The sequence below is a fragment of the Bos grunniens genome, chromosome 14 (assembly GCF_055505025.1).
Source record: "Bos grunniens cultivar Pamir isolate PY7600 chromosome 14, Bosgru_T2T1.0, whole genome shotgun sequence".
In the NCBI taxonomy this organism is placed as follows: Eukaryota; Metazoa; Chordata; class Mammalia; order Artiodactyla; family Bovidae; genus Bos; species Bos grunniens.
In genome coordinates this window covers 21285957-21305291 of record NC_141178.1, presented here as the reverse complement: position 1 = coordinate 21305291, position 19335 = coordinate 21285957, and the positions used below count along the sequence as shown (strand labels likewise).

The 19335-nt window shown below is 41.0% G+C and overlaps 1 protein-coding gene across 2 annotated transcripts in view; it reads right to left on the bottom strand.

Annotated features, from left to right (window-relative positions):
• Positions 1-11302: 11302 nt before the first annotated feature.
• The window catches only part of DCAF13 (DDB1 and CUL4 associated factor 13), a 29103-nt gene continuing 21070 nt past the window's right edge, over positions 11303-19335 (bottom strand). For both annotated transcript variants that reach the window (XM_086336248.1, XM_086336249.1), the window contains 3 exons: positions 15279-15414; positions 13838-14001; positions 11303-12593 (listed from right to left, as the gene is read on the bottom strand). In XM_086336248.1, the coding sequence (XP_086192374.1) occupies positions 12506-12593; positions 13838-14001; positions 15279-15414 (388 nt within the window). In that variant the 3' untranslated portion in view covers positions 11303-12505. The remainder of the gene's footprint in view (positions 12594-13837; positions 14002-15278; positions 15415-19335) is intronic.

Here is a 19335-nt window from a genome sequence, read left to right as displayed (position 1 = left end):
AGACAAACAGCACACACTATGGGTGTTGCATTCTTTAGGTGGTATATACTCTGATGTTCACTGGGCTCAGATGCAACCAGATTTTAGACCAGCCCAAACTCAAGCAGGACAAAAACCGACAAAGAGAAAGACCCAATCAAGAAGGAAAAAGAGTTAAGCAAGCTACCGTTCTACTCAGTTTTGTAAATCACTTGAAAGTTGGCCTCAGTGATGGAAACTGGTTACTCCGGGGAGGCAGTAAGGGGAGGATGTGCTTTCATGTTAGGCTCTTTCCTGCCTGGAGTCTTTTTTTTTTCTTAATGAATTATAAACTGTTAAACATTTGCAGTTTTGAATTCTGATTAAAAAAAAGAAGAATCTGGGCTTTCCTGGTGAAGAATCTGCCTGCCAATGCAGGAGACACAGGTTCAGTTCCTGATTCTAGAAGATCCCACATGTCTCAGAGCAACTAAGCCTGTGCCACAACTACTGAGCTCATTCTCTAGAGCCAGGGAACCACAACTACTGAAGCCTTCACACCTAGAGGCTGTGCTGCACACCTAGAGGCTGTGCCCCGCAACAAGAGAAGCCACGGCAATGAGAAGCCCAAGCACCACCACCAGGGGCTGGAGAGCAGCCCCAGTTCACCACAACTAGAGAAAAGCCTACGCAGCAATGAAGACCCAGTACAGCCATAGGTAAATAAATAAAATTATATAAAGTAAGGATCTCCATTGGAATTTCTGTAGCAGCTTGGTTAAATATGAAGCAGTCTCTTGACAGTGGCACCATTGACATTTTGGACAAGATAATTCTTCCTCATGGTGATGCTGCTTTACGCATTGTAGGATATTAGCAATTCTCTCTCAGGCTTCTACTCACCAGACGCCAGTGACAATGTTACCAAGCCCAAGCTCCCTCTGCTCGCCACATGACAGGCCAGTAAAGTGGGAGATGAGTTGTTGGAGTAAGGAATAACAACTTTAATCGGAAAATTAGCAGATGGAGAAGATGACACTCTAGTATTTCAAAAAACTGTCTTTGCTCAAGTCTGAATTTCTCAGTTACTTTTATACAGATGAAGGGGAGGAGGAGGGGCCCACTGCCGTTCCAACCAATGGCTGAACAGGACCACTAACCGTTGCTGGTTGACAGTTGCTCCTAACGGTCACTTACTTGGGGGAGAGGCCCACTGTGACACAGACCAATGGTTGAGGGAGACTGCTTCCCTCTGCCCCAGGCACCTGCTACTATTACAACCTTCTACCCCTACCCAGTTGGTTGTAACAGTAAAAAGTGTTTCTGCTGCTGCTGCTGCTGCTAAGTTGCTTCAGTAGTCTCCAACTCTGTGTGACCCCATAGACGGCAGCCCAGCAGGCTCCCTCGTCCCTGGGATTCTCCAGGCAAGAACACTGGAGTGGGTTGCCATCTCCTTCTCCAATGCATGAAAGTGAAAATTGAAAGTGAAGTCGCTCAGTTGTGTCCGACTCTTAGCGACCCCATGGACTGCAGCCCACCAGGCTCCTCTGTCCATGGGATTTTTCAGGCAAGAGTACTGGAGTGGGGTGCCATTGCCTTCTCCCAAAATTGTTTCTAGACATTCTCAAATGTCCCCAGGGGAACACAACTGCTCCCAGTTGAGAAGCACAGGACAAGATGTAAAAAGTCTTGCTCCCAGCTGATTGGGAGCTGTGAATCCAGATTCTCCTATAACATTTTTGAGGAAAAAAAGTAATTTTTGTAGATCTGATAGAGTGCCTGATGAACTATGGACGGAGGTTCGTGACATTGTACAGGAGACAGGGATCAAGACTATCCCCATGGAAAAGAAATGCAAAAAAACAAAATGGCTGTCTGGGGAGGCCTCACAAATAGCTGTGAAAAGAAGAGAAATGAAAAGGAAAGATATAAGCATCTGAATGCAGAGTTCCAAAGAATAGCAAGGAGAGATAAGAAAGCCTTCCTCAGCAATCAGTGCAAAGAAATAGAGGAAAACAACAGAATGGGGAAGACTAGAGATCTCTTCAAGAAAATCAGAGATACCATGGGAACATTTCATGCAAAGATGGGCTCAATAAAGGACAGAAATGGTATGGACCTAAGAGAAGCAGAAGATATTAAGTAGAGTGGGCAAGAATACACAGAACTGTACAAAAAAGAGCTTCATGACCCAGATAATCACAATGGTGTGATCACTGACCTAGAGCCGGACATCCTGGAATGTGAAGTCAAGTGGGCCTTAGAAAGCATCACTACGAACAAAGCTAGTGGAGGTGATTAAATTCCAGTGGAGCTACTTCAAATCCTGAAAGATGATGCTGTGAAAGTGCTGCACTCAATATGCCAGCAAATCTGGAAAACTCAGCAGTGGCCACAGGACTGGAATAGGTCCGTTTTCATTCCAATCCCAAAGAAAGGCAATGCCAAAGAATGCTCAAACTACTGCACAATTGCACTCATCTCACATGCTAGTAAAGTAATGCTCAAAATTCTCCAAGCCAGGCTTCAGCAATACGTGGACCGTGAACTTCCAGATGTTCAAGCTGGTTTTAGAAAAGGCAGAGGAACCAGAGATCAAATTGCCAACATCCGCTGGAACATCAAAAAAGCAAGAGAGTTCCAGAAAAACATCTGTTTCTGTTATTGACTATGCCAAAGCCTTTGACTGTGTGGATCACAATAAACTGTGGAAAATTCTAAAAGAGATGGGAATACCAGACCACCTGACCTGCCTCTTGAGAAACCTATTTGCAGGTCAGGAAGCAACAGTTAAAACTGGACATGGAACAACAGACTGGTTCCAAATAGGAAAAGCTATATTGTCACCCTGCTTATTTAACTTATATGCAGAGTACATCATGAGAAACACTGGGCTGGATGAAGCACAAGCTGGAATCAAGATTGCCGGGAGAAATATCAATAACCTTAGATATGCAGATGACACCACCCTTATGGCAGAAAGTGAAGAGGAACTACAGAGCCTCTTGATGAAAATGAAAGAGGAGACTGAAAAAGTTGGCTTAAAGCTCAACATTCAGAAAACGAAGATCATGGTATCTGGTCCCATCACTTCATGGGAAATAGATGGGGAAACGGTGGAAACTGTCAGACCTTATTTTTCTGGGTTCCAAAATCACTGCAGATGGTGACTGCAGCCATGAAATTAAAAGACGCTTACTCCTTAGAAGGAAAGTTATGACCAACCTAGACAGCATATTAAAAAGCAGAGATATTAGTTTGCCAACAAAGGTCCATCTAGTCAAGGCTATGGTTTTTCCAGTGGTCATGTATGGACATGAGAGTTGGACTGTGAAGAAAGCTGAGTGCCAAAGAATTGATGCTTTTGAACTGTGTTGTTGGAAAAGACTCTTGAGAGTCCCTTGGACTGGGAGGAGGTCCAACCAGTCCATCCTAAAGGAGATCAGTCCTGGGTGTTCTTTGGAAGGACTGATGCTGAAGCTGAAACTCCAATACTTTGGCCACCTCATGCGAAGAGTTGACTCATTGGAAAAGACCCTGATGCTGGGAGGGATTGGGGGCAGGAGGAGAAGGGGACGACAGAGGATGAGATGGCTGGATGGCATCACTGACTCGATGGACGTGAGTCTGGGTGAACTCCGGGAGTTGGTGATGGACAGAGAGGCCTGGTGTGCTGCAATTCATGGGGTTGCAAAGAGTTGGACACGACTGAGCGACTGAAATGAACTGAACTGAACTGAATTTGTTTCAGTGCCAGAGGAAGAAGACTCATAAATTTTCTCCCTTCCTAGGTACTTGCAATATATGTACCAAGTATAATATATGTATAATATTTATAATAACTGTATACTACTTTAAAAAAAAATGCTTCTCCTGTTCATTTTATCAACATCTCTCTTTCACTTTAAGTTGAGAACTCTATCATCATACTTGACAATAAGCTCTGTGATCATTCACGCTCCATTTTTCCTCTTTACACTCCCCCAAAGTAAAAATGAGAGAGAATGATGGCAAATATGGAAACTCCAAAGTGGTCAAATGGCTTGTTGATAGGACAGAAACTTGCACCAGTAGTTTTCCACTATTGAAGACCCTTGCACATCCAAAAAGAAAAAAAAAATCTGTGGTCCTTTTTTTTTTTTTTTTTGCAAAATTTAAGAAAAAATATATTGTGGTTAAAAAGAAATCAAACAGAAGGGAAAACTAGGACTTTGTTTCTTAACTATGTGGCCTGATATAAACACTCTCATCCCCTTTCCCTTAAGAATCATGATGTTGGTGGTTTAGTCACTAAGTCATGGACTGTAACTTGCCAGGCTCCTCTGTCCATGGGATTTTCCAGGTAAGAATACTGGAGTGGGTTGCCATTTCCTTCTCCAGTAGGAATCATGGCTGGGTTCTGTTTCAGTTATAGTGATTACTCTTCCACAGAACATGACATCAGAAAGGTACTTTTTAAACATCTATTTGGGCTAACTTTAAATATTTGACTCCATTTTTGTACATGGATATATTTTCAATTATTTGAATCAATTATTTCATTCAAATTGAGGTGTGATATGGGTGAAAAGATAGCTTGAATATTTTCGTTAAAATGAATTTAACCAGTTATAATGCATAGTTGTGGAGAATGGCTTCCCACTCCAGGATTCTTGCCTGGAGAATTCCATGGACAGAGGAGCCAAGCGGCTACAGTTTAAGGGGTCAAGAAGAATCAGACACAACTGAGTTACTAACACTGCCACAACGCATAGTTCGGTGGCTTGAATTTAATTAACTTTTTGTTTTATCAAATATATTTTTTGATATTAAAACCATCAAAAAATTGAGCCATATATTTTTTATTCATGCTTGTGAACAATACTTTTTAACATTTTAGGACAAAATATATTTTAGGGCAGCATTCTTCTTAAATAGGGACATTCTGCATTCCCAGGCTTATGGAGGACAAAGGCATTAAGGAAAAAGAGTTAAGTCATGAAAATATATAACTAAAATAATCAGCAAATATTCTACCAGGAACACAAGTCTGGGTTTCTGTCATGTCCACAGCACTTACTGAGCACCCACTATGTGCCAAGTGCTAAGTGTTGAGCTTGGCTCCTTTCTCTACACTCATTTCCAATCCCATAACAGTTAATATCACTTAAGGTCAATATTAAATTAATATCACTTAAGTGAATACCACTTAAGAACAATATTTAAATAGCATTTTGCAAATGAATTGCACTTTTACTTAATTTCAGGATAAGTAAAAATATTAAATATGCACTTAGCAATGATCTGATATCTCCTATATAGCAATACAAGTCGATAGTAAATCATGACAACGAAAATGAAAGTGGGTGGCTGTGGCAGCCATGGAAATGTACCACTCGGATTTCCTTCAAGAGGATTGGCAGTGGGGAGCATCGTTTTCTAAGAACCCCAACTGCAACCCCCTGGATCCACCACCAGGCTTCTGTCAAGCTATACTTTCCTGAGCTGTTTCAGTGACTGAGTATAGCAGGGGTCTTAGCCTGTCCTCTCCGACTCAGGGCTTCTCTGAAGACAACTTTGGCTAAAGGACTCTCCTTTGGCTTGGCTAAAGCCTTCCTAAAGCTGCCTTGCAGTCCGAGGCGCTTCCTACCCAGACCTTCTTTCTGTTTCCTGTCCCATGTGTCAAGTCTTCCATGCAGGTAGAAGGCTCTCACTGCCTACTGCTCCTTCGCCTTCACACACAGTTCCCTCCCATAGATCTCTTGCTTGTTTAACCTTGACTGGCACCTGTTTCTCAGAGAACTTGAACAGAACCAGGTGATACTGGGAGCCATTCAAGAAAATACATAGGCAATAAGATGGAGTTTGGAAGTAGGCTCACTGCCTGGCTGATAAAAACTATCCTGAGTGGCCCAATTGTTGAAGATTTCAGTGGTGATGACCTAGAAAAATATCCTGATAGAAGAAACTACCATTGCAAGTGTGATGAGTCAAGCCATCTGAAAGATATGAGGGGCATAAAGTCTGTAAGAATAGCAGACTCACCAGCTATTAAATTGTATTGGTGCCCTGCAGGGCAATAATGAGGACCATTGACGATTATATGTAAATATGAGAGCCAGAGACCCGAGTCTTTGCTAGCTTCCAAAGAGGCCCTCAGCTTCTGCAGTGAAAGTGTAGACAAAGCAAATAAGCAGACAAAGGATTTGATAATGAGAGTTGTAGAGCCCCTGGGACATTTAAATGCTCCACCAATGTAGGTCTGTTATGCTGAGGACAAGACTCAGGTAGGGAAAAAAAAACAACAGGACCTTGAAATATGGGGTGCTCTAATGATGTCCCAAGGATTTGGGCACTGCAAACCTCCCTGATCCTTTTGAACTGTGGTGTTGGAGAAGACTCTTGAGAGTCCTTTGGACTGCAAGGAGATCAAACCAGTCAATCCTAATTTCCTAAAGGAAACCAACTCTGAATATTCATTGGAAGAACTGATGCTGAAGCTGAAACTCCAATACTTTGGCCACCTGATGCAAAGAACTCACTTATTGTAAAAGACCCTGATACTGGGAAAGATTGAAGGCAGGAGAAGGGGACAACAGAGGATGAGATGGTTGGATGGCATCACTGACTCAATGGACATGAGTTTGAGCAAGCTCCGGGAGTTGGTGAAGGATAGGGAAGCCCGGCATGCTGCAGTGAATGGGGTTGCAAAGAGTCGGACATGACTGAGCAACTGAACTGAACCTCCTTGAATCCCTAGAGGCTGGAGTGGTGGTCCACTCTAGCAGGAGCTAGCACTTCCCCATATGGGAAGATACTGCACAAGCTTCTCCCCTGCCACGCAGCAGGTATGGAGATCTATCCATCTACACTGCATGCTGCCAGCCCAATAACTAGAGTTACATTCCAGCATTTCTTTTCTGGGGATTCCATGACAAAGGAGCTGTGAGAATTAGCTAGTGTACACTGGCAGGAGCAAGGCAAGTGCTGCTGGGATTGGATTCTGAGGATACTTGATTAAGGGGACAGGAACGTAACACTGAAAAAGGAATAATGCATTTATAATAATAAATATGCATTTATAAAAATAAATAATAATGCATTTAACTGAGGGCACTTTCTTTTGTCATGGGATTTAGCAGCCTGGCAAGGATGCAAGAGATGGAGCCAACAGGTTTGACTCTTAGAAGCCTAGAGAAAGTGATCACCGATGTTGAGCAAAGTGGAAACACTTGTGTTGTTTTGGTAGCCTATAAAGGAAGAAACAAAGAGCTGAAGGAACTTGGCATGCTGGATGGATATGTTAGGCTAAAAGATGACCTGATGTACCATGGGAAAGCCTAGAAGACACACCATTCACCAAGGTCAACAGGAATGTGCTGGTGAGAGGAGTACTAAATCACCAAAATGCTCCTCTTCAGGCCAGAACTGGGCTCATTAAAATCTTTGGTGTTGAAACTTCCTTGGTGGTCCAGTGGTTAAGAACCTGCCTGCCAATGCAGGGGACACAGGTTCAGCCCCTAGTCCAGGAAGATTTCACTTGCCGTGGGGGAAACTGAGCCTGTGAGCCACAGCTACTGACCTTGCGCTCTAGAGCCCGTGAGCCGCAGCTACTGAGCCTGTGCTCCGCAACAAGAGCAGCCACCGCAGTGAGAAGCCCAAACACTGCAACTAGAAAGTAGTCCCTACCAGCCGCAACTAGAGGAAGTCCACGAGGAGCAATGAGGACCCAGTGCAGCCAAACATAAGTGAAGAAATACAATTTTAAAAATCTGTGGTATCCAAACCCTTGCCCTCAAATATTTACCAATAATAGAGGTCAGGGGGTGGTGCTTCACCATTAGAAGCCAGGTGACTACACTGATCAGCAAGGCTGAGGGACAGGCAAAGAGTCTTAATCTGCAGGGAATTGTGAAAACAAAGCATGATGTCCTTTAGGCAAAACAGATGAGCATCCAATGAGGGTACTCCTTGACATCCACAACCAGAAAAGGGCAAGACTGGAGGAGTAGGGTGGAGTAGGGGCCCAGGAGGAGTCACAATAAGAAATGCAATCTCTTGCTGTTGCCAGACCTGAGCTAATTTTCGTATCTGGAATCAGAGACTGGAGAGGTGGCTGAGTCCCTCAGAGGAAAGACCCTTGCAAAACCACTGCAAGTGTATGCAGCAATGGTTCCTCCAAAGGACCTCTGACCATTTATTCAGGGAACTGTGAGAAAGGGGGAATACCGAGATATTGAAAGGACTATGGGATCCAGAGTTTGATTCCTGAAGACCTAGAGTCATCATTGTCCTGTTAGCATGGCAGCTCGTGAGGGCCACTTAATAAATAGAGATCTATCTAAAATCTGGGTAAGTTATAAGTCTGGGTATACGTTATAAGACTGGGTAAGTTTTAAGTCCATGGACTTACCCAGTTGTCATTTCCTCAGTTCTCAAATTCATAAATGGGAATGATATAGCTGGAGTAAGCACCATATTGAATCTTGTCCTATAGGTAAGAGCTAAGACAGTAAGGAAAAACAAGTAAAAACTTCTGACTCTTTGCAACCCCATGGACTGCACCATGCCAGGCTTCCCTGTCCTTCACCCTCTCCCAGAGTCCACTCAAACCCATTCTGTTGAGTTGGTGATGACATCCAACCATTTTGTCCTCTGTCACCCCTTCTCCTCCTGCCCTCAATCTTTCCCAGCATCACGGTCTTTTCTAATGGGTCACCCCTTCACATCAGGTGGCCCAAGTATTAGAGCTTCAGCGTCAGTCCTTCCAATGAATATTCAGGGTTGATTTCCTTTAGGATTGACTGGTTTGATCTCCTTGCAGTCCAAGGGATTCTCAAGAATCTTCTCCAGCACCACAGCTTGAAAGCATCAATTCTTCAGTGCTTGGCCTTCATTATGGTCTATCTTTCACATGTGTACACAACTACTGAAAAAAACCAGAGCTTTGACTGTATGGATCTTTGTTGGTGAAGGTAGCTGTGTTAGAGACATATAAAGGGGTGGGCCTTGAAAGAGAGTAGTGAGGGAAAAATCTTCCCAATGGGCAGATCTAGGAACAAGCACTTGGTTGTAGTTTTATGTAGAAGTGGACTTAGGGGAGATTCCTGGGCAGTGGTCTATGGCTGGCCATTTGGTGAGGGTGTAGAAGAGTAACAGCTTGAATATCAGAGACATGGTTTGAGGTACAAGTATGTGGATGGATGAGGATGTGGGCATAAAGAATAAATATGTTTGTATAACCTGTTAATGTCCACAAGAAAGCATCCACCATAGAGGCGGCACAAAAACCACCAAGTAGATAAAATGATTCCATCACTTGACAATGGCCAGCCTAGAAGAGGCACGATGGGCATGTGGATGGAATGGCCTGTGGCAAAGACAGAGGCTCTGAATGAGCCCAACAGATAAACTCCCCCTTACCAAAGCTGATCTAGCTACTGTGTTTCTATCCAATCTGTCAGCAACAGAGATGCGACGCCCCCAGTATGGCACTATTCCTTTAGAACAACAGGCCACTTGGCGTCAACTTTACTACACTGGATCCTTTTGATTCTAGAAGGGCTAGCAACTCAACTTCACAGGGACATCTGTTTTGATATCCCCAGATACCAGGGCTACATGTCTCAGCCAGCACCTCTATTTGGATATTAATGAAATGCCTAATTCTCAGGCATCAATCCCACCCCAATACAATTTTTCTTAATTTTTTATATATTTATTTTTGGCTGTGCTGGGTCTTTATTGCTGCACAAGGGCTTTTCTCTAGTTGCTGAGTGAGGGCTACTCTCTAGCTGCGGTGTGTGGGATTCTTACTGCGGGGGCTTCTCTTGTGGTGCACAGGCTCTCTAGGTGTGCAGGCTTCAGGAATTGCAGCTTGTGGGATCCAGAACACAGGCTCAGTAGTTGTGGCACACAGGCTTAGTTGCCTCGTGGCATGTGGGACCTTCCTGGACCAGGGATTGCACCCATATCCTCTGCATTGACAGATGGATTCTTAACCACTGGACCACCAGAGAAGTCCGCCACCCCCCAATAGTTTTTATCAGGGGATCTATTTCAGTAAAGAAGTGAGAGTGGGCCCAACCACAGTACCCATTGATCGTATCACATAAAGGCAATCCAGAAATATGCCATCTCACAGATCACTGGAGTGGCCTGCTAAAGACACAGCACCAGCTCAGAGGCAACATGCGCAAAGGACAGGGTGCCATCCTTCAGAATGCAGTATATGCATTAACTCACAAGATGAGAGGATACATGTGATGGCTCCAATTACCATCACTTCCAGTGACTCACTGGAGGATCTGGTTACCATTCCTGAAACTGGGCTCTTCAGGGTCAGAAGTACTGGTCACCAAAAGGGGGCACACTCTTAGTAGGGTACACAGCAAAAGTCCTACTGAATTACATGCCATTGTCACCAAAGTACTTTGTACTTATGTCCAGGGACCAACAAGCTAGAAAAGCAGTCATCCTCCTGGCAGAGGTCACTGGCTTTATCAGCAGGAGGTGGTGGGGGTGGGGAATGGGAGAACTTGTGCAGAACACAGGTGACCCATTTTGTGCCTACTGGTATTCCCTTGCTCCACTGCAACTGTAAACAGATATGTGTAACAACCCCAGCCTGATAAGGGTACGATCAACAAAGGTTAGACCCCTCGGGAATGAAGGTTTGGGTCACAAGATTAGGTAAGTCACCAAAATCTGCTAAAGTAATACCTGTGGATGAGAAGTATTTAAAATGGATGATGGAAGACAAGGTGAATACCAGTCATTGCCCTTCAGTGACAGGGAACATTGATGATCCTCTTCAATTCCTCATTACGTACATGGAAGTCATGGAGTTGCTCCCCAATCCTGCAAGAAGTGGGTCTGTGTGGTGCAAGAGGTACAGCTACAGAAATGTTGTTTGCAATTCCTTTGAGAGAACTGGTTGCAGGAAGCACAGCTAACTGAGTCCCAGCTGAGGAGTCCTCGCTGCCACCCCTCTGGACTCACCACTGCATTTGCTGCATGGCCAGGCTCCCCTGGGGCTGCTCCCTGCCACTGGCTGGGCCCAGAGAGGGCAGCAGCACTGAACCAGTCTCACACAATGTGGGACTCGTCTGACAAGCAATTTGCGCTCAAGAACACCCCAACAACCTGGTCCAACCTTTGTAGTCTGAGGCTCCACGTCAGGGAAGGGTCCTCCTGCCTTCCTGCTCTCCTGCCCCAGAGGTCAAGCCTACAGTACAGATGGAAGTCTCTACCTGCCTCTTCCCGCTTCTCCTCTTTATCCTTCAAAGACAGTCCCCTCCAGGAAATCTCTCACATGTCTTCCATAGGCACCTGCTTCTTGATGGATTCAAACTGACACAGAAGCTCATGTTTATGGATCAGTATATTTTCTTTGAAACCACACCCAAACAGCAGTGGAAGATGTACAAGAGAACTTGGTTCACCTTATAAATCAAGCACTTTGAGTCCTACAATACTTCCAAAGGATTAAAAGATAGATGGTTGATGTCTTTATCAGCTTTGAGAAAAACATGATGAAATATAAACACGAAGAAAGCATAAAAAATAATAGAAAGTACACACAGCTGAAGAAAGAAACCTTATCAAGAGTTAAAATCTCCCGTGTATCCCACCCTGATTGAATCCTGCTCTCACTTTCCAGATTTTGATATTTATCATCACTTCTGTATTTTAAATATTTTTACTACAAGTATTCTTAACATATTTTTTCCTTTGGATTTTTAATTTCTTTTAAACATAATTTACTAAAAATTAGTTTTGTATGTATTTATAATACTAAGCTGATGATGGGTTTTAAAAAAAAACCCAATCTATGTCACACAGAGCTATTTATGATTACTGAGATTAAAAATAGATGATTTAGCAGAAATGGAACAAAGTTATAATGCTGAGAAAAAGGATATTTTATAATCTTGTTTGTAAGTTAATTATTTATAAAAGTTATATAAATGTAGGCTAATCATCTATACAGTCTCAAAAAGCCCAATGTAAATAAAACACAGAAAATAAGTTCAACTGAGACAAGTTCAGACAAAATTCTTCTATGTGTCATATGGAATCCTAGGAAGAATCACTGCAATAATTATCCAAAGTAACATTAAAGGTAACACAAGAGATGTTTGGTCTTAGATGTAAATTCAAATGTAGAGTGTCTAAAATAACAGGTCAAAGTGAAAGTACATCTGTAATTTCTAACAGCAAAAAATAAGTTTGTAAATTCTATATTCTTCAATGAAGAAAGAAGATCAAGGATAACATGTTGGATAGTCTTATCAACCAGGTCACCTTTAAAGATAAGTTTTCAAGACAGCAAAAATGTGCAACAATTAAGCTTTACACATATAACTAAAACATTGGCTGTTATAAGAGGGGCAGCACTTTTCTTTATAGAGTTCACAAATCAACATGTAACAATCAATCACACGTTAGCCTTGGTAAGAACACCAAACGTTGGCTGTTATAAGAGGGGCAGCACTTTTATCTATACAATTCACAAATCGACATGTAACAAACAATCACACGTTAGCCTCGGGAAGAACAGCAAACGTTATTTCACAACCGCCACTACGTGCTTTTTCTTCTCTGACACCATCTGCACAGATCCAGGCTTGCTATGTTTGATACGATTCAGTTCCCTAGAAATTAAACAAAATACACAAATTTTAAGTTTATGACAAGTCACTTTAACCAAAGAAAACTTTCTCAGAAAAATTACATGGCATTTTCTTTCACCACAAAACTACCCACTGAAAAAAAGTTTTCACCAGAGTAGGTAAGAAGTAGCTCTGAAGAACAGAATGGCTACCCACTCCAAAATTCTGGCCTGGAGAATTCCATGGACTGTATGGTCCATGGGGTTGCAAACAGTCAGACATGACTGAGCAATTTCACTTAGAAATCAACTTTTGTTAACTTACTGGCTTCTTCTCTTCCTACATCAGTGTCCTTTACTAAGTTTAAAAACCTGCTGCTGCTGCTAAGTCGCTTCAGTTGTGTCTGACTCTGTGCGACCCCATGGACTGCAGCCCACCAGGCTCCCCCGTCCCTGGGATTCTCCAGGCAAAAACACTGGAGTGGGTTGCCATTTCCTTCTCCAATGCATGAAAATGGAAAGTGAAAGTGAAGTCGCTCAGTCGTGTCTGACTCTTAGCGACCCCATGGACTGCAGCCTACCAGGCTCCTCCGTCCATGGGATTTTCCGGGCAACAGTACCTGCTGCAAGTTATTAAAATGTTTAAAACTGACTCAACTCCAACATCTATCCAACATAACAAAATAACAATTTGCATTGCCTAACTAAAAAAAACAACTCTTTCTTAGAATTTCTATAATACATTACATGAATTCAAGGATTGCACAGAGAAGAATATTCTACAGGGGAAATGATGGTGATGGTGGAAACTTTTTCTTCAGAGGCAAAATGCTAGATTCCAAATGCTATGATGAAGCAAGCATATTAGAGAAATTCTTTTTTTTTTTTGATAAATTCTTATCTAACAAATATTTTTGCCAGTCTTTAAGCTAGAAAATACACATTACCTCAATCCCAGCTACGTTGGAAATCATTTTTTTACACTATTTACAATAGTTTCTTTAGTGTGAGTAGAGCCTTTTCTAATTTTGATATGTATGTTTTTGACATTGTTTGCCCTTTAAACATATTCCCAAAGATAGGTAATGAAAATTCTCACCATGTTAGATAATCATAGCTTCCCCTTTTATCAGGAAAAAGCCCAGAGGAGTATTCAAAACCACCTCTGATGTATAACAGCACATAAACTATTCCTTTGACGGGCACATTTTTTGTTTGGTTTTGGTGGGATGTGAGGGGACAGCTAGAAAACAGTACTGAGAGAGACACAAATGCTCCAAAACATACTTTCGTCGACGAGCTTCTTTCATGATGCGCTGTTCCTGAATCTGGCTGTAGATAGATTTTGGTAGATGTCGGTGACGAGAGATACGTTTTATATAAGGATGATGTTGAAATTTCTCCTTTAACTTCTGGTTATAATCTGTGGCTGCTCTTTCTCGTGATGTAAGCTGAAAAAAAAAATACATTTTGATGTTTTCGCAAATGATGTGTTCTTTTTGCTTCAGTACAACAGAGTTAGGAAGAAACGTTTCCCCAAAAAACTATCAACATTTATGACATGCAACCAAAATTACTAATGTAACTGTACAGTTACATTAAACTGTACCCATTATAAGGCTATGTTACTGATACCAGCTCTGCTATGTCCTTTTAGTCAGGGCGCCTACAACGTATTGACGGCTGGGTGCCACCAAGTGCAAACGAGCAGCGCCTAGGGAGTCAGGTTCTGTGGCCCTCTGAGTTGGTCCACGTAACACAGAAAAAGCACTTGATGAATCACTCAAAAATTTTTTCTGTAAAAATTATTGAAACAGAAACAAAAGTGATGACATAATAACCAGCCTTTGTCTAACAGTTGTTAAGGATGGTATGATTTAGAGGAATATTTAATGATGAAGATAAACCTAGGCATAGTGTAGTACTTTAATAATCATTAAACCTAAAATAAATTTATCTTTAATTACTTATTTTCGTATCTTGCTTTTCCTTCCAGGGCTAAGTAGAAAATAAACCACACTCAACCTTTCCTTATTAAACTTACTATTTGCTTCAGATATAAACACCCTGTATATTTCTTACAGAAAACATGAGACATTTAGAAAAACATTAAGAACAGAAATCAACCTTAACTCACAACCCAGAGGTTGCTAGTCAACAGTAATATTTGTTATATTTTCATCAAATCTTTCTTAAGTCTGAAGCTGTTAATTTTTTTAAGTGTTTCACTGTGTCTTTGATATTAAAATATTAATACCCCCCAGAGGCTTGGAGCCTTTGATTTGCCTGATTACTATTCCTTTGACAGAATACGTATTAAAAGTTCTAAGCCTCTAGTCCCTACATCTTCTCTCCCTACCTCAAGGAAAATACAAAGAAACAAGAAGGCTCAAATGCGATCAAACATTTGAATTAACAAAGCCCTCTGGGGGAGTTCTCTGGTGGTCCAGTGTTAGGATGTAGCATTTGCACTGCTAGGGGGTCCAGGTTCAACCCCTGGTCGGGGAACTAAGAGCCCACAAGTCATGCAGTGTGGCCAACAGCAAAAACAAAAACAAAGAACTCTGAAGGTGCCTTTGACATGAAAAACGTAAACCTCGATACACCCTTGTCTGTTTCCTTTCATCACAACTAAAGCACTTGAAATAAATTCTCTTTATAATATAATGATATTCAATAACACTTATAAACAAGTTGCGTGATAATGAAAGAAAATAGGATCTCTTACCACACCCAACTTTTCAGAAGCATTAGCTTTCCATAGACGAATGTTCATTTCATCAGATCCACACATAATGTACTTGCTGTCAGCAGTCCATTTTACACAGATAACATGCTGCATTCTCTTTGTGTGATAGACTTCCCTACAGAAGAGGAACTAAGTTAAAACATTTAGGAATCTGGTACAGATTTTCTTTAACCAACTACCTATCAAGTATCAGGGTAACATTTTTTGAGTCCTGAAAGAGTATAAAAGAGAAATTAAAATACACTTAAATGTATTTTTTTGGAGAAGGAAATGGCAACCCACTCCAGTGTTCTTGCCTGGAGAATCCCAGGGACGGGGGAGCCTGGTGGGCTGCCGTCTATGGGGTCGCACAGAGTCAGACACAACTGAAGTGACTTAGCAGCAAATGTATTTTTATTAAACCATACTGCTAAGATTCTATGCTAAGAGCTGTGGAACATATTAAAAAGTCCTGCCCCCAGAGAAGTTATAATCCAGTAAGAAAAGTAAGTATAAACAAACCAAGCAAAACTAGATATCCAGAAAAGATCACAAAATAACTGTGGGCATATAACACAAATAAAATACACTGAAGCTGGAATAACTATAAGATCAACCACCACACTTCTTTGGGTTTCATTTCACTGGGAAAAAAATATTCAACGGCATTCAAAGAACATATCCTGATATGCTGATCCTAATGTCTGATTTCTGTTTTGGTCAAATTGTTGAAAAAGTGTAATTAATTAAAGTGAGAGTGGATGACTTACATATGTGACAAGAAACAGAGGGCTACAGAAGTGATGAGCTGAGGTAAGGATCATTTAGTAAATGGAGATGTCAAATATCATACCTATCTGGAAAGGTGTGAAACATGCTAAGTGAATTCACAGAAGATACTATATTAGGAAGTGTTAAGCAAAGCATTAAAAAGCAAGTAAAAGACAAGGTCAGAAAAAATTAAAACATGAGACTCCTGGAAAAGTAAAACTTCCTTATCTGGATTAAGTGATTCAGAATGCAGACTACAAAGGAAACACACTCAGCCAGTTCTGCACAGTAAAAGAAAACTCACGTAGGATGATGAAATCAATAGATTTTGTGTAAAGACATTTCTGAAGTACACTCAGAAAAGTGGTCTATTATGCTATTTCTAACGGATACATTTTGAGCTCTTGAATGAATATGTAGATAAACCATATGACACAATTCTAAAAGAGAGGATGGTTAGAACGAACATACTATTGAAAGAAAAAGTGGATCAGACAGACTGCTTTTTCTTCTCTCAATGCTCTGCTTCTACAAGACTCAATTCTTACAACCTCTACCTATTTAAGATCCCCATTTCCCCATAGCAATATACTGAATTTAAATATCAGGAAATTCAATTAGGCTTTGGTAACCACTAAAAATAACCTGCATATATTACATCAGTTCATGTACTGATATTAGACCAGACAAATCCAGTGGACAGTTACTTGGCCAACTGAGAATCCTCCTTAATGGTAAACTACAGAGTTTAATATCTAGATATGTTTATGCTTGTACATAGAACAGATACATAAAGTTCATTATAAATTATGCTATTTGTGGAGATAAATAATTTAAAAACTTAAATTCTTTACATACATAGTCAAGCTAAAAGAACTGTTCCATGTGAATGCAACTGAATTTACTTGTTTGCTAAGTAAATACTGAATAAAATCCATAGAAGTTACCTTCGAATATTGATTTAACTGTAGTTTTTGAAAACCTACTCAAAATTTATTTTTTTAAAAAAGATTTATTTTTATTTTTTGGCTGTGGTGAAAATTTACTTTAAAAATATATTTCAGTGACTTTAAGTTCTTTGAAAGGAAAATATTTTTAAAAATACAGATCATTCAAAGCACTGCCTGTATTATTTGATGTTTTTGTAATGATAGGAAACTAGAGCAGACCATGGAAACAAACCAGAAGCAGCTTTCCAGCAGATGACAGTAATGGTCAGAGAGAGTATTGTTTATATGGTTTATAACTAAACCCAACAGGAAGTAACACGTATTAAATTGTGATTACAAAATCTTCAAAAAACATCAGGAGACAATTCCTAGAAATGGGATATAAGAACTCACTTCATACAATTTTGGAATAATCTGAGCTTTTAACTAGACTTGCATTTAATTGCCCATGCTGGTTTTAGAATAATCAGTTTGAACTCAGCGATGGGGCTCTTGGCATCACGGGTGCCTAAACTTCCCATTTCCTGCACTCCTCCTTTGATCCTTATGTCTGCTTATGCATCATGTTAGAACTGTCCTACTTAATACCTCTGGAGGTCCTGGTGTCAAAAATGATGGAGGGCCACAATCTCTTGATTTTTTTCCAGAGAAGTGAAAAGAATAGAAACTATCAGCCTTGCCTTGGGCCTAACTGAACAATTACCATTACCAACAAGAGTATCATGAATTACCATTCATGACAAGAGTATCAAGTTAGTTTCAACAGTCACATAGGAACCAACCCCAGAGTCCAGGATCAAAGTCACCAGAACACCCACTCAGTATACTTTTGATTCAAATACCTTTTTAATCATACACATGATGATGATGACGACAGTTATCTATCTGCTAGCAATTCATGATGATATGAAAAAGTTTAGGAATTAATATGGCTTCCTCAAGTCAGAGAAGAGAAAGATACAACTATCACACGAAAAAACACCAAAGAGTTAGACAAGCAGATTGGCTATTACCAAAAAACGTATGGAGCTGTGTGACCCTGAAGAGGCTCTGTGGGCAAGATCTTTTGGTTGTGAACACAAGGCTGGGACAAGGGTGAGGCAAATGAGGTGCCTACAGTGTAAACTCTAAGGAGGCTGTCACTTTCAGGGTGATGCAGATACAGGCTAGGCACCTGCAAGAGTCCTGAGTCAGGAGGATGTGCCTGTGAAAACAAGCATCACTTGCTCAGGAAGATCAGACCCCTTCAACACTGTACACACTAGGTTAGTTATCATTAAGAGTAATGATCAAAATTCTCATCACTGCACTTAAATGGTGAAATTTATCCACCCTGTTATAGTTACAACACCAAACTGAATGCTCTTTCTCTAGCTTTAAGTGAAGGAAGGGTCCCATAAAGACTTTATCAAGCTGGGGAAACTGTTTCACCAGCTCCACGCTACCGTTCTCTAGCACAGATCATCACCTTCCAGCCTCAGCATACAGATTCTCTGGTCTTTCTTTTCCCTGATTCTGCTTAGTTTTCTCCTTTCCTTTTCTATGGCTTCCAATCATTCTGTTATCTTTCACCATGTGCATTTTCTCCAACACTGAATCAAGACAAGGTCATCCAAGCAAGTATACATATAAATGTATATCACATGTCTTGCGTATGTTGGGTGGTTGCTCTCCCAAACTTGCTTCCCTAGTGGCTCAGCAGTAAAGAGTTCACCTGTAATGCAAGAGACGCAGGAGATGTGGGTTTGATTCCTGGGTTGGGAAGATCCCCTGGAGAAGGAAATGGCAACCCACTCCAGTATTCTTGCCTGGGAAATTCCACGGACAGAAAAGCCTGGCGGGCTACAGTCCATGGGGTCGCAAAATAGATGGACATGACGTATGTGTATATACGACATGTATATGTCACATATCGTGACATGACATATGTGTATATATGTATAGTATTTTAGAGAGAATATATGTTCTTTTTAAATTCTAATGTTCCTACTTTTACTGAATCAAAATGGAGGTGGTTGTATCTTCAAGAGTGAGTGACACCACCATAATCCTTCATCATTTTTATGGGAAGATATCTTCTAGTTTACTTGGATTTGCCTTGAATATGCATAAAATGCTCTGTAAATCACAGCATACTAATATAAGGGGCTGTATCTTACAAGAGTTAATTTTTAAAGTTGGCAAAAACTCAAATGCAGTCAAAAAGTATTCCTGAAAACCTTTAAATGCCAGTTTACTATAAACTACCTCAATACAATAACACGTGAAATAATATAACACGGTGGTACAAGTATATACACTACACTCAGTGATGTGTGTAGCAGAGGGCCAAGCTG